Source organism: Chelonus insularis, unplaced genomic scaffold (assembly GCF_013357705.1).
Source record: "Chelonus insularis isolate UGA/USDA-ARS -01 unplaced genomic scaffold, ASM1335770v1 contig_35_pilon, whole genome shotgun sequence".
NCBI classification, from domain to species: Eukaryota; Metazoa; Arthropoda; class Insecta; order Hymenoptera; family Braconidae; genus Chelonus; species Chelonus insularis.
Genome location: NW_023276524.1, coordinates 1,391,373 through 1,405,989, shown reverse-complemented (window position 1 = coordinate 1,405,989; position 14,617 = coordinate 1,391,373). Strand labels below are relative to the sequence as shown.

General features: G+C 29.6%; 1 protein-coding gene across 2 annotated transcripts in view; it reads left to right on the top strand.

Annotated features, from left to right (window-relative positions):
* LOC118067077 (metabotropic glutamate receptor 3-like) overlaps nucleotides 1-14,617 on the top strand; it is a 162,191-nt gene that overhangs the window by 119,952 nt on the left and 27,622 nt on the right. For both annotated transcript variants that reach the window (XM_035083624.1, XM_035083623.1), the window contains 4 exons: nucleotides 1,488-1,624; nucleotides 3,470-3,618; nucleotides 3,729-3,925; nucleotides 13,524-13,846. In XM_035083624.1, coding sequence (XP_034939515.1) covers nucleotides 1,488-1,624; nucleotides 3,470-3,618; nucleotides 3,729-3,925; nucleotides 13,524-13,846 — 806 coding nt within the window. The remainder of the gene's footprint in view (nucleotides 1-1,487; nucleotides 1,625-3,469; nucleotides 3,619-3,728; nucleotides 3,926-13,523; nucleotides 13,847-14,617) is intronic.

Genomic DNA, 14,617 nt, shown 5'->3' with positions numbered 1-14,617 from the left:
TTTATTTTTTGTCCCACAATTTATTTCTTAAACTTCCGTCGATGACAGAATCATCAATTTTTTCCAAACGTTGGAGAACCCGATGCTCTTCCACGAAATTCATCAAAATTTTCCGAGCATGTTGGTCAAGTGGTCTTCTAACACTATTATTTCCACTTGCATCTAAATTTTTTGGCTGTCCACCACATAGTGGACAGGTTCTGAGGACAGCTTCAGTATAAATGAGATCCAATAAACCTCGTGCTAAGGGTTTTTGATATCTGGCTCTTCTTTTAAACATTTCAAAAGTAGCAGTCTCTACATAAATTTCAGAACCCTTCATAAGCTCCGTTGTTATTCCAGGTATTGCTTCTGGATATTTTAATCTCCATTTCGTATCTTTAATTTTTTGGTCACCACCATAATTGAAAGTTGATTTTTTTCTTCTTTGAAATTTGCTGTTATCATTTCTCTAGTATATTTTATTTGTCTTTCATCTTCTGATAATGATGGCAGCTCTCCAGGCTGGCTTATCTTTATCTAAATTTTACAAAATTTCTGCACTTAATAAATTAGGCTTGTTGTTTGGCTTAGTTTATGAGGATTTCGAGGTACTTTTTTTAGAGGATTTGCGACTCTTTAAGACACGTTTGACTGACGATTGACTTTGTCCAAAGACTCTGAAATTTTTTTTTCTATATATTTTGTATATACAATGATATTATTTGTTATTTATTTTATATTTACAATTGTATTATTTGTTATTTATTTTATGTATGTAATTAGTTGATTATTCAATTATAAGATTCTTTTAGATCAAATCGTTCTATCAAGCATTTTTTACATACTTTTTTTATGCATCATAAATAGTTATTTCATGATTGATTTATTTACCTGAAAGATATAAAATTTTTCCAGAAATAGTTGTCATTTCATTATCACTTGGACAGTGAAAATCAATCTCATGGCCTTCATCTAATTTTGTATGAATTTTACAGATAGATGTTATTTCAATAGTATAAATACATGTATCTTTTCCTTCCACGAGAAAATGCATTTTTTAAGTTTAATTTTAAGGCTTTCAGCACTTCTAAAAGTGCGCACGTACATACGTACATACATACATCCATGTTTAAACCTTCTAATATGCTTTCAAATGTCTCAAAACGAAAAGATATGATAAAATTAGGAATTTCAAAAATCGACCCCGTTACAATAACTTCCTAATGGAAAATAAGCGGAGAAAAACAGACTAAGATGAGGACAAAATCATGAACAATGAACTAAAGTTTGCAGGAGAAATACAGCTGCCAGTTTGACTATCGGTCTAGATGTAGAGTCGTCTACATGAATTAAAAAATTAGAAAAATAAAGTGTCCCCCAATAGGGACTTTATCCTAAAAAATTTATTTGCAATGAATCTTATAGTTTTTTAACTAATAGGAAACAATTATCAACAGTCAACTAATTAAATAGTTATTGTTTTTATTGATATTAATGATTTACAGGTTTTATTGCCCACATCAATGAGTATCATGAGCAAGAATTCCAGTGTTCAGACGGAAGTGTTCCACGATTTGAAGGAGAAGGATTTGATAAAGTTGTTACCGTATTAGCAGAACAATCTAGTTCTGTAACATTGCAGGTGAGACAAAATTTAATTAATCGATCAGAAATTCCAAACCATTTTCACATATATATAAATCCTTTTATCGCGATAATCACATAAAAAAGTACATTATATATGTCGTCAGGTCGATCACCTAGTTAATAAGGATACGAATTAGGCTGTGTCCCAATTTTTCGTTCGTAACAAGCGAACGTCGGAGTAAAACACCGTATGATTCATCATCGCACTTCACGCAGTAAAGTTTTACTCAATAAATAAAGGACAACTTCATTTTTGTACAAATGTCATTATTCAAATAAACCCAACCTTCCATGATCCGCTTCAGATATACTCGGTAGGGTGAAGTAAGGTTATTTGGTGATAAACTCTCAAAAGTCTTTCAAGATATTACCTATACGCAATAGCGCGGAGTGATGTATCACTACGTCTTGTCCACCTTTGTAGCGAACTGGTTGCATAACTTTATGTTACTGCGTGTGTAGATAACGTTTTAAATGACTTTTGAGAGTCTGTTTCACCAATTAACCTTACTTTACCATATACTGAGTCAAAGATCTTGTCGGATTCGAATTAAGTGTTTATCCAACAGTTAACTCATGACTAAAATTTCAATAGCCGTTAGGCATACCCAATTTCGACTTGGGACCTTTTAATCTGAATCTAAAAGATTTCATGTGTAAAGAATCAACATTATTTTACTCAAAAAATTCATTTTTTATCAATAAACAAAGAATTTTTTTATTAATTTGCAATGCATTGAAATACTCTTTTCAAATATAGTCACATCAAAATACGGATAAGTCAGAAAAATAGACAAAAAAAAATCAAGTACATAATAAAAGTAATGCATTTTGGATTCAGTTGATTTATCAAAAGATTGATAAAGTTGAAAATTTGATTAAATTGACTCTTTCAACTTGTCACAACAATTAGGAAGTAAACAACTCGTTTAAAAGGTTGAATAAAACACTTCAGTAAACTCTTTTACCAGAAGAGTCGAACTTCTAGTTATAAAACTTTAATTAAACACTAGATTGATTAATTTTTCCCAATATAATAAACTCATCATTGTCATTAAGAAGTTTCATCTATTACCATTTAATTTAACTCCATATTGATTTATTAAACTGGTTAGAAACATGTAAAAATTTTATTTTCATTTGTTTTTAAACAATTGAACTAACTTTGTTTATTTTGTCAAAAATACTAAAATATTTATACATAATAGTTTGCAGTGATATGGAGCAAAAGTCTTATGAACCAAGCGTTATATGATAAAAAGTTTTATTGAAGATCTCAAGAAAGATGCATGTTAACTCCCGATTAGAATGCAAATAGTTCCATATTCATTTTAAACTTCCCTATGATTGAGAATATTTTGAAGTTATCATAGTAATTTGGGCGAAGGCTGTTCATGAGATAACTATAATGGCTTACATGACTGTACAAAGGTACTGCATTTATCCGACTGTGTTACTCTCAGGAAGATTTCCTTTGAAAATCATTCACTGTAAAAGTTATAAAAATATGCTAATCTCTAAGGCTACTCGAAATTCCATTTGCGAACTTTTGAAATTCAATTTTTATATTCTACACAAAATCGAAATTGTGTAATAATTTTTTTTTTAATTTTTGGATCCCTAATAACCCAATAATCTAACAATCTATTGAAAGATTACTTAGAGCATTTCAAAATACTTTTTTCCTTATTTTACTTCTTTGAAATTCACTTATTCTTAAATACAATAAAAATAACAGATAATAGAGGGATTTTATAGTATATATAAATACATATATATATATATATATATATATAAAGATTATGATACAAAGTCAAAGTACTTATTTCATTCTTTGCAGGTTGCTTCAATGCTAAGGTTATTTGGCGTTCCTCAAATATCCTACATGGCAACTTCTCCATCCCTCAGTAACAAGGAGAAATATCCCCATTTTTTTCGAACTGTTTCAAGTGACGTAAATCAAGCGCATGCAATGTTAGAAATTCTCAAGTAAGTTTCTTCTACCAATATTAAAATGTAATTGAATAAAAAAAATCAATTGAACTTTGAGGTCGAAGAAGTGGTCTAGTTTCAAGAAGTTTCATTTGACATTGTTCTAGGAGGTTCGAGTGGACTTATGTGTCAGTAGTATACTCAGACACCGAATACGGTAATCAAGGATACGAAACTCTAGTTTCGTTAGCCACCAACTACTCAATCTGTTTTAGTGCTCCACAGAAAATAGACAAGGAACGTTTTGTGGCTGAAGATTACAACAAGATTATTCAAACAATCACAAAGGAAACGGAAGTTCGTGGTACATTTTTTCTCATCGATTCTTTCACTGATCTATTTCATACTACTCGTGTTAAGTCAGTAGCTTGGTTTCTGTTTTTTTTTCGCATGCATTCTTTCAACCCTTGCAGTGATAAATATCAGGAAAACGTTGAAATTACTAATAAAGAATCATTAGATAAACAAATATGTTAAAAATGGGAAAATGTATCAAATCTAATTATGTTTTTTGATAATCATACACTATCACGGTAGCTTGCCTACACGCAGAGAAATGTATAGTAAAAATTACCCTAAATTTTATGGTAATTTAATGACACTGCAGGGTGGCAGTAATAAGTACTATACACATTGTAAAAAATACTGTGCCCATTGTTGAATTTACTAAACTGCATAGTTATTTTTACTCTAATTTCACCCTAAAAATTACTATGCAGTTTAGTAAATTCAACAATGGGCACAGTATTTTTTACAATGTGTATAGTACTTATTACTGCCACCCTGCAGTGTCATTAAATTACCATAAAATTTAGAGTAATTCTTACTATACATTTCTCTGTGTGTACTTGTCCAGAAAAAATTGAATTATTGTCGAATCATTAATTCAAATTCGTAAAAGACATAACGAAGTGTACAAAAAAGGGAGATGGGAGCATGTAAAACAAATACAGAAATAATCAATTGGAAAATTTACATTAGTTTAGAATAGCATGAATGATAGAACATTCAGCGCGTTATTAAAGTGTCCAGATTTGATTCCTGATTTCAATGGTTTATTTGTCACGTCTGTTAGGTGGATGAGCTTAATTCTGCATAATTACCAATTTTTTTTATTAAAAATATGCCGAAACTAAAGATGAATTATTGTTTATTATAGACTCGTGTGAATTCTTCTATTTATCGTGCTTGTACTTGTCCTTTTGTGTCTCCCCACTCCACAGTCCCTCTTACAGCTTAAATGAAAGTATGATCTGGAACCCCACATCCAAATGACAATGGAATAATTACAAGTAATTACTACAAATCGTTTCATTTCATTGTATTTAAGGTGTTTTAAAATGACCCGAGTCGAAAAATTTCAATGGGTTGTACATTGGTACATAATTTCCTGTCAGGATTTTAGATCAGTCAAGAGAACGGCTGGTAGTACATAGTAGAAGAGCGGAGAGAATTCAGTGACGAATACAGCAACATTGCCTATGAATTCGTGCTATTAGAGAGATCGTATAGGCAATACAGTGGAGTAGACTATAAGAGCAGAGTGTCAGAGTGACGTGTCATTGCTTGTAGTTAACGTGCACGCTGTCAACCGGGTACACGTTCAAAGAATTAATCTTGTCATTTTGGGCGGCACCCATTTTTTATTTATTTGTCATTAAGGTTTTTTTTTTAGTTTTTTAAATTTAAATCTATTGCCAATTAATTAGAGATCGAAAACAAGTTTTTTGTGGCTTTCATAACTAGTTTTTTTACTTACAGTGTAGTGTCTGCAGATGACATTAAAAATAAATGGGTTTATTTGACTATGGGCTGCTTTATCGATGCAAATATGGATCTAATTCTTTGACAGTATTAGCTAGATGTGATAATGTGTGGATATTGATTGAAGAATATTTTCGACCATACAGCTCGTCAAACAATCTGAGAAAACGATTAAAAAAATCATTTGCAATGTCGATCATTTCGATCGACACTTTATCTTTACTTAATACATAGATTCCCATAACTAAAAGTAAAAGATGTTCAAAGTAATCAGCTTTCATTATATTTTCAAACACTACTAGTGAATAATAGAACATGAAATGTTTTAATTCTGATGTTTTCCAATGCACTAAGTCGTTCACTTCTCGAGGCATTCGATGAATAAACTTTGGAGGTTTAATTAATTTTAGACGTCTGTTTGATTTCATTAATATTTGTATATAGCGAAAACGGTTCATCTCTAAGTCATTTATCACACATCAATGTTAACAATTTTTTAAATACTCCACCATCGACAACATGCATTCTGTCAATGGCCACTCCTCTTATAAAGTCAGGCATCATCTTGGAAAAGGCTGAATATCCTTTAATTCCCATCTGTAGATTATCTGAAGTTGATTCTTCAGCGAGTTCAATACACTTTTTAGAGGTTTTTAATTCGATATTTACAATGTATGGAAATATTTGCACAGATGATCTTGGACCCAACTTCAGTTTTTTACCTTTGTAAAAGCAAGCTGGACAACCATAATCGCCACTAAAATATGCAAAATTAAGACAATCACATTTTGCTGATAAATCAGCAACCCCTGGTAATAAGATTACTTTTACTCTTATTTTTTCTTTCGAAGGTAATGCAATTTCAATTCCTTTCGAAATTTTTTTAAGCCTTTCAGATGTTTTTTGGAGAAGATTATAGAAGTTTTTTCTTTTGAACATCTTTTGTATGTGGTCTATTATTGGCATTTCAATAAAATGCGAATTTTTTCGTGAAAAACATATTGTACATATGTCATTAGCATTTTCAACATTTTTACTGCAGGTAGAACAATAAAAATGTTTTTAGATACTATTTTTTTTAATATTAAAAAATTTTTTTAATTTATGGACACTATTTCTTTTTAATCCTTGTGGTAGAGCATGGAGCTCTCCGAATTTGATTAAATCAGCAATGCATGTTATAGGTAGATTATATTTTAAAAAAATGCTAAGAATTAACAGCATGCTCTCACGTATTGTAATTTCTGCATCATCGTATAAGGATCATCAGCATAATAACGTGTTTCATCTTCACTATCATTTTCATTATCATCGGTTTCACTATTTTCCTCTTCGTTATCCGTATCCAAGTTCACTTCGAACGTGTCACTATTTTCATCTGCTGCGATAATATTGTTCGAGTGAAAATAATACGATCCTTTATCTTCTGGTAGTATTTTACCAACCAATCTTCCGAATTCAAATATTATGGAAAGTATATTAATGCAATCTTTATACCATAATTTATAAAGAACCAATAATACTTACACATGATTATCATGCTCATCACCAATATTACTGAAAAGTATATTGGAAACAATATTCATTTCATTATTGTCAGGTATATTGTTCTGTTCATAAGATCGTACTTCATCAACATTTTCATATTTTTGATAATTTTAAGTCTTCTTTAATTTTGTACTTTACATCTAATTGATAAACAATTATATACTGACCTCATTGATACGGAATCTTCATGTCGAATATTATTAACACAATCAATTAAAGGAATTAAACGAGCTCTGTATTGTTTTTTACTAAGATCTCAAGAGTTTACAAGACATTATCAATGAATTTGGAATTAAATCCAATAAGTAATTATATATTATAACTTCAAGATGAAGCGATAGAATGATGTGGCACTAAGTTTGCTCACGAAAAATAGTTAATGTTGCCAACATTTCCAATATACATAATTGAGTAGCATCATTATTAGGAAAATGCAGGTAAGAAATAACTTTTAACTTCTTAGTCTACCTGATTTCAGACGGCTCAATGTTGAACAATAATTGCGTATTGTACTTATAATGTTGATGGTATATATCATGAAAAATGTAAAGTATTCGTTATGTTGTTATAACGTTTTTTTTCTTGTTTTCTTTTTTTTAAATCGTTTATTAATTGTATGAAACCAAATATTTTGAATATAACATTCACATTCGCTGCTATTTCAAATTTTCCAACAGCGCCCTCATTACGCGCTCATTGGTCGATATAATCTATGCATTGGAAGTTGAAGTTCGTGACGCCATTGCAGCATTGTGACGCTTTCTATACTTGTGAAAGGTTAGAATAACCTAGCATTACCTTCTTCTTTGTGCGCGTCGTTTTGATATAACTATTGGGTTTTGAAAAGAGTGAATTATTATAATCGTTATAATTAATAACTAATAATTATGCGTGCTAAGACTCAATACGTGCAAATTTGGTGGTTAAGGACAAGAACACATTTGATTTTCCCATTATCTGCAATACCAAAAAAATATAGAAAAGAACGAACAATCTGCAGCATTCACGGCGAAGATGTAAAAATTCTTTCAATGAATGGTAAGTAACACTATTTAATATTATTATTTTTTTGATAATGTTGGATTTATAGTGAAATAACGATTCTTTTTGAATAAAAGTGTTAAGACGTACATCTAGCTATATGCAAGTGTGACATTAGTACTATAGCAATTTTAATTCTAAGCGCATTTTTGACATAAAACTACAGTTTTTCATATTATTTGTTAAATAGATCATCTAGAGGAATTAGAAGACTATATTAAAAGACAAAATTAAAGTCAACAGCCGCAGAAAGATATAGATAAACCCTCCAATATCACCAAATAATAATTTCATTACATATGTAACAGTACATCAACCACTTCAAATGGCTCAACTATATCATCAAGCAATTGGAAGTGGAAAGCATCAACAGGACTTGAATAATATGGAAAATATCAGTGCTCTGCAGTGGTCTGGGTGCGACCCGAAAGGTCCACACAACCAACTTCACAGTGGGAAAAATGAAAAAACACCCCGAGTAGAACCCGTTTCCAATTGTTTATAACAAATTGCATTGTTATACACGAAAAAAGTATGTTTTCATTTATCTGATACGGTTGGTAATATTTTTTTAGTAAAAGAAAAGTATTGTGCGTTAGAGTACTCATATATATAGCATGGATCCCTATTTTTATTGTTTATAACAATTTAAAACTTTTCATTTAAATATTACCATGATCAATAATCATTTGTTAGTAACAATATTCAATTGTTATGGACACAATTCCATATTATTAAACAATTATTATTGATTATTAGCGTCTTGAATGCTGTTTTCTCAATCCTGACACGAGTTTAAAATTCTTTCATTGCTGATTTTGTTTTTTAAAATTGGTTTTTTCGATGAAATATTGTCATCATATTTTCATACAAGTATTCTAATCATTTAATATTCATATTTTTTGATAAATTTTGGAATTTTGTCTAAAAAATGGTATAATTTATAAATTGCAAAATTCAAGTAATTTCCTTTTTTACAGTTTTTTGATTCTGCCAAAAAAATGGCTGGACCAATTTTTTTGAAAACCGAATCAGTTCTAAGTTGCGCAATTACGTGTCGAATGCAGTTGGTTCCACATCGATATCATTTTTTGTTCTCGAGATAGTCGAGGCGAAAAATAATTCCGAGCAAAATCAATCCAGTAGTTTTTTATTTTTTATCCAGTAGTTTTTAATTTTCGCTAAAAAATGATATAATTTATAAATTTCAAAATTCAGGTAGTTCATTATTTTTTTCAGTTTTTTGATTCTGCATAAAAAACTACTGGATTGATTTTGCTCGGAATTATTTTTCGCCTCGACTATCTCGAGAACAAAAAATGATATCGATGTGGAACCAACTGCATTCGACACGTAATTGCGCAACTTAGAACTGAAATGAAGTTACAAACCATGTAAAATGTATGGAAGCATCCTCCTTTCGTTTATAACAATTGAATTTGTTATAAAAAATAGAAAAAGGGATTTTTCAATATTTTTGAGTTCTTCCAACGCGTAATTTTTTCTTTCACTGGAATAAAGTTTCAAACCATGTAAAATAATTTTAAACCGTCTTTTTCGTTTGTAACATATAATTTATCATAAAGGAACAGAAATTGAGTCTTACGATAGAATTCGAATCATTTTTTTTATTATCAATACTTACATATATTATTTTCTTATTAATCTTATCACACAGCAATAGGTTTCTGGAATTGGCTTATTCGCGGACGAAGTCGCGGGAATCTGCTAGTTCATAATCAATTTAATTTAATGAATAGCTATTGTATATAAGGGTATTCTTTGCAACGCAAAATTTAACAATGTTTTTATAATTAAAGGTTAGTTTATTATTAAACAATAAATACAAGCGTATAGTTTTTGATTAAAAATTCATAGGTAATATTGTAATATCGACGCAGAGCCCGGTTGTAAATACCAGTTGTCAAGAAAAAAATAATTTTAAATAAAGCAACGCTTCTTTCTGTTAGTTTTAGAGGCATTTATCATTTATGAACACTAAATATTGTTGTTTTATAGTCTAATTTGTCTTATGTTATGCTGTTTTTTCAAAATATTCCAGACTTTCACTTCAATACAGCTGCTATGCATAAGATGTTGATATTGTAAGATCTTCATTAATTACTTACATTATTTGGGTTCACCTCTACGGTAGCCCCTACCCTCTAGTGGGAAGTTATAGTAATGGGTCCGATTTTGCAAATCCCGAATTTTGACATATCTCCACGTTTTAAGGTCCCCAGAGTCGAATACGATTGTTTTCCAGTGGACGTCTGTGTGTGTGTGTATGTACGTATGTGCGTACGTTCGTTCGGAATTTTCCTGGTCGATTATCTCGAGAACAAAAAATGATATCGATGTGGAACCAACTGCATTCGACACGTAATTGCGCAACTTAGAACTGATTCGGTTTTCAAAAAAATTGGTCCAGCCATTTTTTTGGCAGAATCAAAAAACTGAAAAAAAAGGAAATTACTTGAATTTTGCAATTTATAAATTATACCATTTTTTAGACAAAATTCCAAAATTTATCAAAAAATATGAATATTAAATGATTAGAATACTTGTATGAAAATATGATGACAATATTTCATCGAAAAAACCAATTTTAAAAAACAAAATCAGCAATGAAAGAATTTTAAACTCGTGTCAGGATTGAGAAAACAGCATTCAAGACGCTAATAATCAATAATAATTGTTTAATAATATGGAATTGTGTCCATAACAATTGAATATTGTTACTAACAAATGATTATTGATCATGGTAATATTTAAATGAAAAGTTTTAAATTGTTATAAACAATAAAAATAGGGATCCATGCTATATATATGAGTACTCTAACGCACAATACTTTTCTTTTACTAAAAAAATATTACCAACCGTATCAGATAAATGAAAACATACTTTTTTCGTGTATAACAATGCAATTTGTTGTAAATAATGAAAAAAAGGATCTTTGAGTTATATTCGAATCCTTCTAACGCATAATTTTTTCTTTTACTGAAATGACGTAAGTAACCGTATCAAATGAATAAAAACACACTCATTCCGTTTATAACAATTCCATTTGTTATAAAGAATAGAAAACAAGATCTATGCAACATATTTGTGTTCTATTAACGTGTAATATTTTATTTTACTGCAAAAAAGTTACCAACTGTATGACACAAATGAAAACATGCTTTTTCGTTCATAACATTTAAATCTGTTATAAACAATTGGAAACGGGTTCTATTCGAGGTGTTTTTTTATTTTTTCCACTGGGAAGTTGGTCGTGTGGACCTTTCGGGTCGCACCCAGACCACTGCAGAGCACTGATATTATAAATATATATTTATCGATAAAAGAAATTGTTTATAAATATTTTACTCTAATTTGATGGTTCAGCAAATTCTTCAGGATCATAATTAATGTTTTCTGCAAAGTTCATTTCATATACTTTTAAAATCGATAAGCCAATATTTTCTGAACTTGTGTGTCAATCAGTTTTCATAAACTTCCCAATAATTAGATTGGCACTAAAAATCAGTAAATATCTACAGGCCGAATTTAAAAGAATATGAAATGAACTTTGCAGAAAACATTAATTATTACCCTGAAAAATTTAGTGAACCATTGCATTCCCTCTACCTTGCCTTACATTTCTTATCACATTTCCTTTGCATTGCCTACCTTAAATTTATGACATTTATTTCGTCATTATTACATTGCTTCGTTATTCATAGATAATCTTAGGTTCACATTGCTACTATTGAAAAGGGAATTATGCCACATTTTTAATATGAAAGCAATGTCATCCTAAACATTGAAGTTCAAATTTGGTTCACATTGAGTTTACATTGCTCATATTTCTAAATTCATTGTATGCAATGTAAAAGTCCTTAGAAAAATTTCGCCTCGGGATTGATAATATTTCCATGTTCTTTTTTGACATTGGTTATATTGCTAGAAACTATTATCAATGTAACCAATGTAAACTCAAGATTCACACATATAATGTTTAATAATTCTTCCACATTGGTAACGTTGCTTCATATTTGTTTAATATTAGTTATATTGCTCTGGATGATTAGTAACGTAACCAATGTAAACTCAAGATCTACATATAAAACCTTAATAATCTTACTCTCACATTGCTAATATTGCCATATATTAATTCAACATTGCTTATACCATTTTCAATGTAAGAATAATCTTAGCAATGTAAAATAAAAATTTTTAGCAATGTATTCAATATAAAAATAATGTTATAACAATGTAATCAATTTAAGACCCATCGAAATTTTTCGACTCGGGGACGTTATACCTTAGATTAACATTGTACTTACTTCTACTGCATTTAAACGTATCTTAAAAGTGACTACAATGAAGTTAAATAAGTGATGTTGTATTAAAGGATTTTATTCATATTTTGAAATTAATCTTTCGGGAACGAAAATCGCCATCTGGTGGTTAAAATTATTCTACTTCTCACAGTTAGTTGACTGAAAAACTCATATTTGATTTAATTGAAATTGTTGACTTTTTCTTTCTTCATATAGTCATAAACATTTTTATAACAATAGTACAGCAATTCATTAAAACTTTTACTTTTTTAAACTTTTCAGAAAACCTTATTAATCTACAGAAAAATAATTTCTTTCAAAAATTGGTTAGAATGGTATTTAGTAGGAATTTATTTATAATTGTTTGCAAACCGTCAATGAATTAAATTATGTTTTTACACCATATTAGAATTCTGCCAGCATAAAAAGAAAATCAGCATTCATGACCATTTCAATTCTGCAGTAATATTCTTAAATAATTTTCAAAGTTATGATTTTCTACTTTGTTGCAATTATTCTTTAATTATTTATTCAATAATGTTCAATAAAATTCATTAGTTCATTACTGAGCGCATCTATTATACTTTTGATTATTATTTCTATGCCACTGGAGTTTAAAAATATAATCTCTTTTTCTTTGTATTTCCCTCTTACGGATTTTTCTTTTTTCAGTTACTTATCCTGTGTCGATAACCCGTCTCTCTGGTTTCTACCCTGGTTTACCCTTTTCTGTTTGGCCAATGAATTATCTTTAAATATTTAAACACTATAGAAAAAATTCATTTTCCTTCGGGGAACTGATTTCCTTTTATCTCAGGAACAGTCGAGTTTCTGCTTGTAATAGGACCTCCAGACATTCTGTATATTCATACTTTTTCTTTGAGATTACACGATTGATAAAAGTAACTCCATAATACTACAATATTTTGGAATATTTAATTTTATTGATAATAGAAAAATTTGCATCAAATATAAATATGGTAAATAAATTTTTATTTAAAACATCAGAAATATAGATTATAAGATAAATTTTAAGAATATTAAAAGTTCAAAGATACGCTGTATATAAATAGCAACTCAGTTAAGTCAATGGATTAGTTTTTGTTTTTCATTTCATCCATTTAATGATGATCCCCTGATGATATAAATATGTAAAAGAGTAAAAAAAAAACGTTAATCAATTTAATATAAATTAAAGTAATATAATTTTATCTGTTATGCAGTGGTTGTACTCTTTGCTGAGAAACTTGCGACACTTCAAGTTCTTGAAGCAGCAAAACGTCTTGGAGTTGAAACAAGATTTGTCTGGATAGGGAGTGACGCTTGGTCGAGTACTAATCACCATGAATTTTTTAATCCTGGTAACCATTACAAAGATCCAGATACGATGATTGTTCTCGAAGGTGCACTTGCAGTTCAACCTCTTTCAAGACATTTGACAGGTTTCGATGATTACTTCACTAATCTAACGTACAAGCATTCAGAAATAAATCCGTGGTTCCAGGAATTATGGCAGGAATATCATAAATGTGATAAAAATCAAAAGGTACATGTATTACTTTTTAAATTAAAAAATAAACAAACAAATAAACTAGTTTAAGTTAATTGGAAATATTATCTTTCAAATAAAATTTGTGCAGAGTTGATATCTTCAGTAATGATTGAGATATTGAAAATAAAAACAGACCTGACATACATGCATTCATTCATTTAATAACCGACGAGTTAATTAGCCAAACGGATAAAATGTAGTCAACTTTATTGTCTTCGCAAAACAGTTTCCACATTTTTTAATTATGAATTGTCATAATAAAGCTACTCTAGTAAAGAACTTGAACATGTGGTATAATTTCCTTTTCAAAGAGTACCCAACTTGTCTAGTGTTATGTGATATTAACTCATGTCATACTAAGGAAATTAAATACGTGATATTTACGAGAGTTTAAAGGAGTAGATTAATACTTGTAATAGTATTCCATACTAACTTGTTGACTTACTGTTAAGAACACTTAGAATTCCTCACGTGTTTAAGATAAAATAGTTACAATGGACTTTAGGTTGTCACATAAAATAAACATTTATCTCTTCAGATGGTTTACAAGTTTGTATTGTGTATGTAGTATGTATACTATTTATATTCAAATACCTGTAACAGATCCATTTTTTTGTAAAAAGTGATAAACACATAAGATCATACATGTCTGCAAATTTGTTAAAATGACACATGTTGAAGAGCTCAGCATTTGTAACCATAAAAAACTTTCAACTACAATATATTAAAAGTCTACCAACATAGATATTCAGACATACTTATCTT